This window comes from Xenopus tropicalis, chromosome 1 (genome assembly GCF_000004195.4).
Source record: "Xenopus tropicalis strain Nigerian chromosome 1, UCB_Xtro_10.0, whole genome shotgun sequence".
Classification (NCBI taxonomy): domain Eukaryota; kingdom Metazoa; phylum Chordata; class Amphibia; order Anura; family Pipidae; genus Xenopus; species Xenopus tropicalis.
Window position 1 is genome coordinate 180,995,729 of NC_030677.2, and position 14,840 is coordinate 181,010,568.

Genomic DNA, 14,840 nt, shown 5'->3' on the forward strand with positions numbered 1-14,840 from the left:
CAAGCATGAGGATGCAAAGTAAGGGCTGTGATTGGTTATTTGATAGCCCCATGTGGACTGCTGGCCTGCACTACTGGAGTAATACTGGAGTAATAATCTCTCTCTGTGCTTCCATGTTGCTCATGAGGCCACCAGTTAGGGATCACTGCTATACAGAAAGGTATATACAATACATGCATGCCGCTTACAACTAGCAGTGAGGGGCTATGAGCATCTTTAGTCTGCTCTGATGAATTACTCACAAGTGCAAGCATTTATGCAAGACTTGGTGGTAAATTCAGGGTTGCTTTAATGGGTTGCCACTACTGACTAGCACCAAATGAATCAGGCACCAATGCTGTTATTACCATAAAGTGAGCGCTTACCCTGTTGGGTTCAGTGCTACCCCTCTCTGACTGAGCCAGAACTTAAGTCCCATCTCTGACTCACTAATTAGCATACAATTAATCACACAGCCTGGCAATACAATTAATTCAGTGCAAATGAGTATGGAAAGGGACATGAGAACTGTGCCCTGGCTAAATTCTGCTAAACTCTCTATGTAATAGTGTAGAAGAAGTTGGCAAACCCTTCCTCTATTGAACTGGGACAGCACAGATCAGGTAGACACATACTTCACTGGAAAACTGAAAGGGACCAAAACTGATGGGTTTTGAAATAAATCAAGCCATGGGATGACAAGGACACAAATACTTTAATTATGTTAATATTCTTTTACATGCCTGGTGTAGAGGGAATACTGTTCACTATGGTTGGAGTTAAGTACAGGACAGCTGCTTTAGCACAAGGTACAAGGCACATGCTATACTGAGTGCCCCTACCACAAGTGCTCTGTAGCAGAGAACTAAAGGTGACCATACACGGGCTGATTTCAGCTGCTGATATTGGTCCTTTTTAGACCAACTTAGCAGCTTATCTGCCTGTGTATGGGCATTAAGGACGAGCCTCCCCTCGGCTCGTTGATACGGCCCCTATGCCTGCTGTTCAGGCAATTCAAATTAGCCCGATATCGCCCACGCGTAGGTGCGTATATCGGGAGAAGATCCGCTCAATTGGCAACTTTGCCAAACGAGCAGATCTTACAGAGCTGTCCAACTGAAGGCCTACAGGCTGAATGTGGAGAGATTTTTTTTATGGCCCCCAGCATGCCCAAGATCCGAAGATAAATATCTTTGAATGTCATTGTTGATGTATAATAATCTGGACCTAAAATATGTAGAATAATGGATAACTGGCCCACGGCAAGGAAAAAGTTGAACGGTACTGATTAATGCCGCCACCAGCATTTGCTCTATATAATATACTTGATACGCCTGAATGGCAGCCAACGCTATTATAGTTAACACCTAATCCCGAGCCAGATGTTTATCCTGCATGTTAGACTACAAACAGAACATATAAAAGCATGATATCTTAAACACAAAATGTATATAAAAATCAAAGACTTGAATTTATCATTGCAAATATTTTTCCCACATTCTATTGCACCAGTGTTGCTCAATACACACTTGCACAACTATGAGCAGTGATACGTGTTGCACTGGGATCAAAGAGACTCTGATAAAGTGCAAGAAGGGGTTCCCATCAGGACCACAGACAGATGCAATGTGATGCAACTCTTTCATCCTACATCTTGTTGGCACGTGTTTGTCTCTGAGATATTTCCACCACTTCTTAAAGTAATTTAATGATACATTAATATTATAGTGGTGGACTGTAGTTTCTTCTTCTTTCCCTTACAAAGGTATGATTTAAAGGTTCAGCATACATTTTTAATAAGGGGAAGTCAAATATATATATAAACCGCTTGTTCTCGAGCAGTGCATATGGATAACATGCTTTGACTGTAATTAATTTTTCTTGGATTCAATAGAGTCAGTGTAGAAAAAGGGAAATTAATTAGTGACAGTCTCCCTGGGCAACTGATCACTTGTTTTTATTGGATGGACACATTAGATTGGAAGAGGGGAGATAATTAGCACTGGGAAGAGTACAGGTACTAAATAAGTCCCCTTAGCATCGCACAATGACCCTCCAACAGGGCAGCCATCAGAGAGGTGCAAGAGGTACAATAGTACGAAGTGCCATTAGTTCTTGGGCCTCGCAAACCAATGTATAATATAGTTCAATATATCACGGGGGGGGGGCAAAAATGAGATAAGTGGTTGCCTTGTCCTCTAGAGTTGTAGATGTTTGGATGTTTTCCTTATAGACAGATTGTACCATTTGGCTCACACTGGTGATATAGCCAATAATTGCTGGGCAAAGCCACCCATAGTGAGGCAAATTTGCACAATGTTGGCTAGGCAGAAAAGTCATTACTATATTAATGTGTACTTACTTTGGATACAATATGCATCAAATCTCTCCAGTGAATTAGGGAAATTAGTCTGGTTACTGAAGCGGTATTTGGTACGAACTCCAAGCAAACCATTTCCACACTGGGGTCGGGCCACAGATACTGGGTAACGAACGCTGCCGTCAGCAAGCCATCCATAATCACACTGGTCAAATCCCTTTCTCCAGGCCGCATACAGATCTCCCACTGTGGCCAGAGCGGCATTCTTCTTCTCGCACTCCTGTTTGGCTTCTTCAAAGGTGAACTTTTTGTTAGCAGTCGTGTGAAACAGGTCACCTGCAAGCAATGCAGAGAGAAAACTCAATGAAACATACTTATTATTAGAACAGTTATGTTATTGTGTGTTTTATTTCTAGGGTTGGAACTTTTCTGCCTCCTCTGTTAATTAGATTTATGTTATGGTCTTGAAGTTACAGCCTACAAGCCAAAAGTGCAGATAGGAAGCACATATTGTGGAAATGAGGCCTCAGCTGAGCTAAGGGTGTGTTATAATGAATTTATAAACAAACTCGCCTAATCCTGGGGTAGATCTTTCTGTGTGACCACCATTAACTACACTCCTGGTCAATGTCAAGTGTAAGGTACCTGGCATTTCACTTTCATTAAAAGTCTATTGGTACTGTGCTTAAGACAAGTGAGGCACATTCCCTATCTCTATATAGTTAGGGACCAAGAAATAAAAGAATTTAGCAGAACAGTGTTAATTCCTTATTATGGTATCCCATGGGTTGGTTTAGGGTAGGACAGAGAGGGCATTAGCTCTGGGACCCCTGTATTACAGGGCCCCATTAGAAAAAATGTAGAAAAAAATACATATTACGTAGCAACCGGGGTCAGATTGGCCTGCCGGGACACCAGCAAAAATCCAGGTGGGCCCGGCCCCCGGTAGGCCCCTCTGCCCTTGACCTACTGCCAGTCCAGGATCTGTGGCGCTAAGAGGAGGTACACTGCCATGGTATGCTGTGATGGATGAAGGAATGTGATGGTGAGGAAAAGGTACGAGCAGAAGTGGGGATCGGTGCACAACAGGGTGCCTTCCTGGTGGACCCACATACCCTAATCCAATACCAGTAGCAACTGTTTTTTTAGCAAATACATTAAGGAACTAGAATTTGGAGTATCCCATGTCTTTGGAATGATAAATCCTTTAATAGCACTGCCTAATAAAACTGTATTTCCTTAAGAAAAGAAAAGCCGTAACAGCAAAACATTGGATTTTCCTTGGCAAAGGGATCTCATTTTCTTAGAAATCTAAAAGTCCTGCAGTGGGGAAGAAGGAAAAAAAGAAATCACATCTCCTGTTGGTAGCCCTGCATGGACACCGTCTTTAATCACTAAAATAACTGCTGCTTTGGAACGCAGTGCAAAGCCACAAACCCTTGCTCCAACCACGAAAAAACCAACAGTGGGATCTTGGGAATTCTCTCCAGGGGCTGAAAGCCGTGCCCACATATATGCTCAGAGCCTCTAGTTTTCTAGTACTTTCTGAACTACAGGTCCCAGAACTCATTTGTCTGCATTATGAGGGCTTTTGCAGTTAAACAACAGAGCTTTAGAATGGAGAGCTTGAGGTAATACCGAAGGCCTATGGAACACAGACATTATATATGATGCTACCCTTTTGGCAGCAGTCCAATCACCTTTGTCAGTCTGTCATCACTACTATTGTCCCTGCAAACATTATACAGTGTCATAATCAGGAATTTGTATTTTAAAGAAGGCCATTTTCTGCCCAAGGGGCTTGCATTACACAGGTGTATAAATTCTCATTACAGAAGTGGCCCTGAACTGATTGGTGCACAGCGAAAAGGGCCCAGTACTGATGTGCAGTTCAATATATGTTTGTAAAATACACTTTCTGCCCCAAGTATTGGGGCCCCTTCAGTAGAGTTTGTTCTGGGTTCTGGCAACTTCTAGTTATGTAACTTTTTGTACATATGTTTTGTAGTTATGTTATAGGGCCCAGTACCCATATTTCCAATAAAAATAACTTTCTGCTCCTACTTCCACATTTCATATTACTTCCAACACTGTGGTTAATTAACTTTTTCCCAGTTTAATATAGGCATAAGCAGAGTCTAGTTGAAGCGTAGAAACCAGAGGCATCATACAACAGAGCCCAGGCTACAATCTGCTGCAATTTCAAGTGTCACATGGGCACGCAGGGACTATCAGTACCATATAACTCTCAGAGAGTCCTAGCAGGATCAGTTATACAAGGTATAAGTGATATATGCTATGGCTTGAATATTAAGTTTTAATAGTAAATATGTCTTCTGCTGCTCAGTGGTACCAGTCTAAAGAAAGAAAATAACTGTGCCCTACAACTATTACGTTAGGCCATCTGTAAAGATCCTCTGCTGTTATTTAATTTAAGAAATATGAAGGGTGTATCGGAAATTATTCTGTGCGACCTTTGGTACATCATGATGTCACCGCTATTGCCGTAATACATAATAGAAGGGGTATGCTGAGTGCATGCTGGGTGTTTTCATAGCTGCAGCTAAAGTGAGAAAATTCTCACCAAAATCATCACGGCAAACGAAGGCATTAAACAGAACCGCATGTTATAACCCTGTCACTGAAAAAAAAGTGAAAATGGAAACCATGACAGTGTTTATGTTACATACAGACAATAATGCTGTGTGTGTGTTACCTTTGGCAGCCTTCTCCAGAAAATAAAACCTGGATGGAGTAAGCAGTACGAGATTGCTGGGATTTTCCTGTTCTGTGTATTTGCACTTTAGCATAGAAAGAAAAACACCTGACTATTTAAGGTTCCTTTTTATGGCCGTTAAATACCACAGGCTAGACTTATGAGCCAGGCTTTCTTTTCCAGACAAAGGCTGATTCAAAATCTTCCCCGTGGAAAGTCGTAGATACTTTCTTATTAGCTTGTCAAATTGCACGCGCTTGGAGATAAATTCCGCCTTCATATTTCCTGATTAATATTTCCCACCTGTCACAGCAGCCCTCTTTATTGACGCCAAATCACGACTGCGGCTTATGACGTAAAATAAATATTGCTAAGGTTTACAAAAGGCAGAACAGAAAAAATAATTACTGCCCACTGTGCTCTTCCTTTGACGTATACATTTAGATTTGTTTCCATCTCTGGCACAACGAATGCGTATACAGTGCCACTACAAGAGCGGACCTTGTACCAAAGGGGACCTATGCTCTGCGAAGTGAGTATAATGGCACCAGGACCAGAATATTACTAAGGGGACATATTTACTGCAATTGTCATTCCTAAAAGCCTCCATGGTAAAACTACCTTTGCAGCTTTAGTAGAAGTTGGCTGAGTACTCACAATCTTTTGTAAGGGCCATGCTGTAAAGCTTTATAGGTGCCAATGCATCCACTCATTGATCTAATTGCCCTCAGTGCTTCTTTACCCACATGAGAAGACACAATGATCAACTAAACAAAATAGGTTTTGATATATTTTTTCTGCATTAATTGTTGGTGCGCCAGGATCAAGATCAGTTCAGAGTCGGACTGAGGAACCCAGGACTCACCAGCTATCAAACTCAAGGGCCCACCACCCAGCCACAAAAGCCCCACACCAGCCACCACAGCTCCCACTGCTCTGCTTACTTCACAGTTAAAATTGAAAGATAGCCATGTGTTTCAGAGTGGGAAGCGCTGGGGGAGACTGGCTTGCAGGCAGGTGGCTGGGCCCAACAGGGTTGGGATCCACTGGAACTTTTCCCCATATCACGGTGGACTAGTCCAACCCTGGCTCATTTAACACACGTGATGCTGTATGGTAAACTTCATGAAATGGAACTGTAGGGCACTTGTACTTAATATTGCTCACTGCTTCAGAGCTGTAGTGAAGAACAATGTGGAACTGCAACTAACTGATGCCCAACAGAGGCCAATGCGCATCCCTCAAGGGTATAATCAAATACAGCCTACATCACACACGAGCAGCAACAAAGTGCAACTGTGCCAAGTCTAGCTGTATAATACTCACCCACTCTCTACTCCTGATAAAATGACAGTGAATTATTAAGTATAAAATGACAGTTAAAGAAAAAAGCCTGACTGCCGATATAAAAGTAGATCTGTCATAAGCAGTGAAAAAACATGACTTTAAAGCTTTTTCTCCTTGCCAGAATTTCCAGACACATGTTATGTTACAATGGATACTAGATAGATTTGTAAGCTTTCAGACTTCATATAAACTCCAGCTTTAAATTGCCTTGTCCCTAGAGACATTGTTATTTCCATTATTGCTTTCATATAAAATATAGCTATAAATTTTCACTTAACCTCCACTTTGCTCAAGTTTAGAAATAGTGTGCCCCGAGTGTTATTTATTGTACTGATCATCCCAAGGGTGCCAAAAAGTGTTAAGCAAATAATGTGTTACATTCACACAGTACAGCCCAGAAAGCTTAGAATAGAATCATGTCCAGCAGACTAAAGCAGGATATGGAGGAGTTATATGTAGCATCTGCCCCACTCAACCTCCAACACAATGAACAAATACACACCCCAGCAGGCACAAACACACACTACATTCACACTTGCACAGGCAGAATTTTCCCTTCACAACACTTCTGTTTCCAGATAAACCTTTGATTCTGGGCTGTACAACTTGAGGCTTAGAATGTGCCCCCAAAAGGTTATTAAAGGCCCATTGTCTGTATAGGGGCTTCATGTACTTTCACCCACACAAGAAAGGTTTGGGTAGCCAAAGCCTCTGACAAATGGCATCTTTATATATCACTTATGTTAACCAGACAGTGAGAACACACATTTTAAACTACTTATAGCTTTGTAACAACAACCTCTCTGGGGCCTACAGAGCAAGCATTTTTGGGAAACTCACCTTCCAGTTCATCCACAAAACAGTACACGTCGTATTTCTCAGAAACAGGACGCTTTCCATAGGTACGGATTCCTTCCTTTCCCATTTTATCACCATAGCAGGCTGCTCTAGGCGAGCGGATTGGATATCTAACAAAAATGAAAGAAAAAATGCCCAATCCTGTGAATATTACAGAATATGTTTTCATGTGGCTCCTGGCAAACGCCAGAGGGGCTGCTGTAAGATGCAGTCACTATTAATTGGGCAGATGCAGTGCCAGGATTTGATCAATGCGGGCCCAGAGGCCACCCCCTGTCAAGCGCCCCTTTCACTCCCTCCCCCCTCCCCAGGATTTTGTGGAAGTGCATCCACTTGTCTCGCACATTGAGCAATGAGGACAAGACACACTGAAATCTCCAGGGCGTCTAGACCCCAGTCTAGGGGTCTAAGGCCTTTGTGGCCTTTCCTCAAATCCGGGCCTGGGCTGTTTGGGCCTTTGGGTACTTGAAATTCCAGGGTCTATTTTGAATCCCAGTCCAGACCTGCTCATGGTTATCACCTTTATTCAGAAGTAGAAGATGTACATATTGGTGCTGAAAAGATAAACCAACTACTCTCAGAGCACCCTGGGAGCCGGCACCTCTAATACAGGTGGGGGGAGTAGTGCTAGGAAGGGAAGGCAGGTTATAGTTGTAGGGGATTCAATTATTAGAAAGGTGGATAGGGTAATTTGTCGCAAAGACCCTACATGCCGAACTGTGTGTTGCTTGCCTGGTGCTAGGGTTCGGCATGTGGTGGAACGAGTGGACAAATTGTTGGGAGGGGCTGGGGAAGACCCGGCGGTCTTGGTACACATAGGTACCAATGACAAAGTTAGAGGAGGGGGGGAAGTCCTCAAGAACGATTTTAAAAAGCTAGGTGCAAAGTTGAGGGCGAGGACTTCCAAGGTAATTTTCTCAGAGATATTACCTGTGCCACGAGCAACATTAAAGGTGGCCATACACGCACCGATATTATCGTACGAAACCTCGTTTCGTACGATAATCGGTGCGTGTATGGCATGTCAGCGAGCCGACCGATATCGCAGGAAGCTGCTGATATCGGTCGACTCGCCGATCGGCCAGGTTAGAAAATTTTGATCGGGCGCCATAGAAGGCGCCTGACCAAAATTCTCCCTTCAGAGCTGAATCGGCAGAAGGAGGTAGAAATCCTATTGTTTCTACCTCCTTACCTGCCGATTCAGCCCTGAATGGTGTGTGGCGGATCTGACGATGTTTCGTGCGACCGACGGTCGTACGAAACATCGTGAGATCGCCACGTGTATGGCCAGCTTAAGAAGGCAGCGGGAGCTCAGGGAGATTAATGCGTGGCTGAGAGATTGGTGCAGGGAGGAGGGCTTTGGGTTTCTCCAGAACTGGGCTGATTTCTCAATCGGCTACAGGCTCTTTGCCAGGGATGGGCTGCACCTCAATGATGATGGGGCAGCTGCTTTGGGGGAAAAGATGGCTAGAGGGTTGGAGGAGATTTTAAACTAGGAGTGGGGGGGGAGGGTGCAGCGGGAAATTCTGTGGTAGACAGGATAGATGAGGTAGTGGGCACAGTAAGGGAAATTGGGGGAGGAGACTTGCTTCGGGATACTGATAATGGCAGGGAGGCCCATAAGTTGTTTACACGTCATTCTCACGCCGGAACCAGTATTAAATGTATGTTTACCAATGCAAGGAGTCTGACTGGTAAAATGGGAGAGCTGGAGGTACTGGCGTTGGAGCGGAAATATGATGTGATTGGTGTTGCTGAAACTTGGTTGAATGAGTCTCATGACTGGGCAGTTAATATTGGGGGGTATACATTGTTTCGGAGGGACGGGGCAATAGAAAAGGAGGAGGAGTGTGTCTGTTCATTAAGCACGACTTAAAAGCAAATATTAAGGAGGAAGTTATGGGGGGAACAGAGGGAGCTGAATCCTTATGGGTTGAGCTTCTCACAGATAGTAATGAATCTACCAAACTAATTGTAGGGGTATGCTATAGACCCCCTAATGTAAGCGAAGAGGAGGAGGCCCAGCTCCTGTTGCAAATAGAAAAGGCTGCTAGTTTGGGGCAAGTGACAATAATGGGGGATTTTAATTACCCTGATATTGACTGGGGCAATAGTACTGCCAGGACAGTAAATGGGAACAAGTTTATAAACTTGCTGCACGACAACTTTATGTCACAGGTTGTTGAGGAGCCAACCAGGAACCATGCTATACTAGATCTAGTGATCTCTAATGACCCAGAACGTATAGCAAATGTGCAAGTGGTTGAACCCCTGGGTAATAGTGACCATAATGTTATTTCATTTGATGTTTGGTGCAGGAAACAAATTTACACGGGGGCAACAAAGACGATGAATTTTAGGAAGGCAAATTTTAGCTCCTTAAGGGCAGCGCTTCAGGGCATAGATTGGGGCATTATGTTTTCTGATAAAAATACAGAGCAGAAATGGTTGTCATTTAAAATGATATTAAATCATTACTGTTCTCAATTCATTCCATTAATAAGAAAAAGTAGAAGTGTTAAGAATCACCCTATGTGGCTTAACTCTGAGGTAAAGAAGTTAATAGGGAAAAAAGGAAAGCTTTTAAGAAATATAAGTCAGAGGGGACAGTAGCTGCGTTTAATGAATATAAACACTATAACAAGTGTTGTAAAACAGCAATCCGGAAGGCAAAGATAGAAAATGAGGAGCGCATCGCGGCCGAGGCCAAGACTAACCCCAAAAAGTTTTTTAAGTATATTAATAGTAAAAAGATGCAGGTTGAGGGTGTGGCCCCATTGAGTTATAATAACAATATGGTTACAGCGGATACAGAAAAGGCAGATGTGCTTAACCAGTTCTTTTCTTCTGTGTATACAGTAGAGGAGCCAGTGGGCCAAGTCCCACCCAATAGCTGCACTGTTGCCTCAGCTCCAACTACACAGTGGTTGGCACAGGATATGGTGCTTAAAGGGCTACACACGATAAATGTAAACAAGGCACCGGGGCCAGATGGAATACACCCTCGGGTACTGAGAGAGCTAGGGGCAGAATTGCAGTGGCCCCTGTTTCTGATATTCTCAGACTCGCTCTCATCAGGTATGGTACCTAGGGATTGGAAGAAGGCGAATGTCACTCCCATATTTAAAAAGGGAGTAAGATCTCAGCCTGGCAATTATAGGCCTGTAAGTTTGACATCCGTGGTGGGCAAGTTATTTGAAGGCTTGTTAAGGGATCACATTCAAAATTATGTAGTGGAGAATGGCATTATGAGCAGTAATCAGCATGGCTTTATGAAGGACAGGTCATGTCAGACCAATTTAATTGCTTTTTATGATGAGGTAAGTAAGAAGCTGGACAGAGGGGATGCAGTAGATATAATCTATTTGGATTTTGCCAAAGCATTTGATACTGTTCCCCACAAACAACTGCTTTCTAAGCTAAGGTCTATTGGTCTTAGTGAAGTCGTTTGCACATGGATAGAAAACTGGCTACAGGATCGGGTACAGAGGGTGGTTGTTAATGGCACATTCTCTACTTGGAGTAAGGTTCTCAGTGGGGTCCCTCAGGGTTCTGTACTGGGTCCACTTTTGTTTAATTTGTTCATAAATGACTTAGGGGAGGGTATTATGAGTAATGTATCAGTGTTTGCAGATGACACAAAACTCTGCAGACCAGTCAATTCTATCCAGGATGTGACATCCCTGCAGCAGGATCTTGACCAACTGGCAATCTGGGCAGCTAAGTGGCAGATGAGATTTAATGTGGATAAATGTAAGGTCATGCACCTGGGATGTAAAAATATGCAAGCCCCGTATATCCTTAATGGGACTGCACTAGGCAAATCCATAATGGAGAAGGACCTTGGAGTCCTTGTAGATAATAAACTTGGCTGTAGCAAGCAATGCCAGGCAGCAGCTGCAAGGGCAAACAAGGTTTTGAGTTGTATTAAAAGGGGTATAGATTCACGGGAGGAGGGGGTTATTCTTCCCCTTTACAGAGCACTGGTAAGGCCCCATCTAGAATATGCTGTTCAGTTTTGGTCTCCAGTGCTCAAACGGGACATTATTGAGTTAGAGAGGGTCCAGAGAAGGGCAACTAAGCTGGTAAAGGGTATGGAAAGTCTCAGTTATGAAGAAAGACTGGCCAAGTTGGGTCTGTTTACACTGGAGAAGAGGCGCTTAAGAGGTGACATGATAACTATGTATAAATATATAAGGGGATCATATAATAACCTCTCTAATGTTTTATTTACCAGTAGGTCCTTCCAACGGACACGAGGGCACCCACTCCGTTTAGAAGAAGGGAGGTTCCATTTAAATATTCGGAAAGGATGTTTTACAGTGAGAGCTGTGAAGTTGTGGAATTCCCTCCCCGAATCAGTCGTACTGGCTGATACATTATATAGCTTTAAGAAGGGGCTGGATGGATTCTTGGCAAGTGAGGGAATACACGGTTATGGGAGATAGCTCTTAGTACAAGTTGATCCAGGGACTGGTCCGATTGCCATCTTGGAGTCAGGAAGGAATTTTTTCCCCTCTGAGGCAAATTAGAGAGGTTTCAGATGGGGTTTTTTGCCTTCCTCTGGATCAACTTGTAGTTAGGCAGGTTAGGTATAGGCATTATGGTTGAACTTGATGGACGTATGTCTTTTTTCAACCCAACTTACTATGTTACTATGTTACTATGTTACCCTAGCATTGCTGCCTTGAAGCACTTTTTAAAAAAAAATGTGAATTATTTGATAAAAATGGAATTTATGGAAGATCACCTTCTCGTAATTTGAAACTCTGTGGATAATGGGTTTTCAGATAATGGATCCCACACCTATATATATTTTTTCTTCAGCATTAAGAACTGATTCAGTTTTAGAATGGTTAAGACATTTATGCTGGGCATGTGGACATGTCATGTGTATTATTCTTCCTTCTGCAATTACATCACATTGGTATTATAAATTAGGTTCTCCCTCGTGGTTTTTCTTTTTTTAAAAAAAGGGACAAATGTGATAAATCAATATAGAACTAACTTAATAACACATAACTATAATCATAGATGTATAGACTCAGTTTTTAAACGCAGGACACCTTAGGCCAAAACTAGAATCACAAAAAATGTCTTCTTCAGCTGAGCATGCAGGGAAAGTGACTGGTTATCAAGTTCTATCAAAGCTTGGAGTTCTAAGGTTGTCCTCTCCTACCCTTACCATATGTAAACACAAAAGAGGTGCAGAATATTTAAAGTTTACAGAATCTTACCTAACAGTCTGGTCAGAAAGCCACCCAGCATCACATTGCTCAAAACCATCTTCATAAGCTGCTCTCAGTTGTCCAGGAGTTGCAATTTGGGCACCATTGTCTATGCATGCTTTCTGAGCAGCCTCAAAGTCCAAAGTGTACTTGTCAGTAGAGGCTCGGTAGTGGAACACAACTCCTGCAGAACCAAAATGGCCATATTAATAAAACATGTTTGTCTTTTAATTAATTTAGTTAAAAGTATTTGTCTGCTTAAAAAAATTGAAAAGTAAACCTTACCTGAAACATCCAAGGAAACTGTGTCTTGGGTATCCTCAATCCCAAACAGAACTTCACATCGGTAAACACCAGCATCACTAGCACGTAGTTTGACTATGGTTAAAGATGCATCCCCAATGTCTTCAGGGTGACTTGGCACAGACACTCTGCCTCTATATTGTTGTCCAATTTTAATACTTCCACTTTGGGCCACCAAAACTGTAGTTTCCTTTGGGTCCTTTCCATCTCTGCTCTGAACAATTTTGGTCCATTTGATCCTCAGGAATTCATTTGTAATATTGTAGCTGGGTGGCAATGTTGGTATGGTTGAAAAAAAGCATGGCAGATTCACTCTTCCAGATAACGAACCCTTCACTGGGGAACTCTTTTCCACTTGAACTATAAAAAGAAAGAGAAAGAAGCTATTTACTATGTCAAAGCTATTTTGTAAATATACAACACAAAAGCATTTAACAGTACAGATTAATCAAGGCTTTTGCAGTAGTGATGTGCGTGTTGAGAAAAACTCGCTCGACCTGCACCCGACTCTAACCCGCCTGCTCCCAACCCAAAACCCTACCCAACCCGGCTTCTCTCCTTTATTTATAGACCTGAACCTGCGTGTCAGACACACGTCTATAAATTTACAAGACGGAAGAGGAAGCCGCCAGAGGAGGTCAAGCAGAAGATCTCAACCTGAACCCGCCTGCGACCCGCAAGTGATGTGCAGACATCAGCCCGACTCGCGGGTCAACCCGCGGGTATTGGGCCAGCTCACACATCACTATTTTGCAGATTAGGAACAACTAGATCAATGCTGTCCAACTGGCGACCCCCCTTTGTGTGGCCCTGCCCCCCAAGATTTAAAAGTTATCAGTACTGAGATTAACTGGCCCCCTGCACCTCAGATTCAGGATGTAATTCCCCTGTATTGTTTAAAAATGTAATCCCCTGTGTTGTTCACGCCTTTTAATCCCTACATTGTTCACCCCCTGCGTTGTTCACACTTCAGGCTCAGACTGTAAGACCCACATTGTTCACCTGTTCACACCTAAAACAGACTGTAGGTACTGCAATTAAAATGTTTTTTAATATATATTTATTGTGCAGACTGAAGGAGCAGTGCCAGCATTGTGTCACTGTATGCTTTCTGTGTGTGCCATACTCTGCCTGTCCTATGCTGCCTATGTGTGCCATACACACAGGCAGCATAGGGCAGGCAGAGTATGGCACACACAGGCAGGGTAGGGCAGGCAGAGTATGGCACACACAGGCAGCATAGGGCAGGCAGAGTATGGCACACACTGGCAGGGTATAGCAGGCAGGGTAGGGCAAGCAGAGTATGGCACACACAGTCAGCATAGGGCAGGCAGAGTATGGCACACACAGGCAGGGTAGGGAAGGCAGACTATGGCAGGTTTTTACTGTACTACCACCATTAATATGGGTATGGTCATGTGATAACATGGGCGTGGTTTAAAAAGGGGAGTGGTCAAATTGGCTTCCATTATCAGCCATCCATCATGTAGGCTGGAAAAATTCCGTCCCTCCGTACCACAGAAGTTGGACAGCACTGAACTAGATGATGCCTTTTCATTGCAATGGCCCCCATAAAACACCGAATTGTTAAGTCGGATATCAATATCAGATTACAGTTGCACAACTCCAAGTACTGAGGACAGAGAAAAGTTGCAGAGGTGAATCAGAATATCAATACAGGAATGGGACCTGTTATTCAGAATGCTTGAAACCTGGGGTATTCCAAATAAGGGGTCTTTCAGTAATTTGAATCTCCATACCTTTTTCCTGCTAAAAATCATTTAAACATTAAATAAACCCAATAGGATTGATGCTACCAATAAAGATTAATTATATCTTAGTTTGGATCAAATACAAGATAATGTCTTATTATTACAGAGAAACAGATCCCATCCCTGTACCTTGTTACATTTAAGGCCCTTGAGCCATGGAGCTCTGTCGACTAGTGGATGGTTCAATTTATTGCGGGGGGGCTACAAGTTTGTTAAAAAAAATCTATTGCTCGCTGTAGTAGGAAAAAGACATTTAGGTTTCATCAAGTTTTTAATTGCTTACTGCCCACTACAACGACTAGTGTTCAGCTCTGGGA

At 43.0% G+C, this 14,840-nt stretch overlaps 1 protein-coding gene across 1 annotated transcript in view; it reads right to left on the reverse strand.

Annotated features, from left to right (window-relative positions):
• The window catches only part of vcan (versican), a 78,938-nt gene that overhangs the window by 42,206 nt on the left and 21,892 nt on the right, over positions 1-14,840 (reverse strand). Inside the window, exons 3-6 of the mRNA XM_002935704.5 lie at positions 12,734-13,111; positions 12,458-12,632; positions 7,203-7,330; positions 2,342-2,635 (exon numbers count right to left, since the gene is read on the reverse strand). Of these exons, the coding sequence (XP_002935750.2) occupies positions 2,342-2,635; positions 7,203-7,330; positions 12,458-12,632; positions 12,734-13,111 (975 nt within the window). The remainder of the gene's footprint in view (positions 1-2,341; positions 2,636-7,202; positions 7,331-12,457; positions 12,633-12,733; positions 13,112-14,840) is intronic.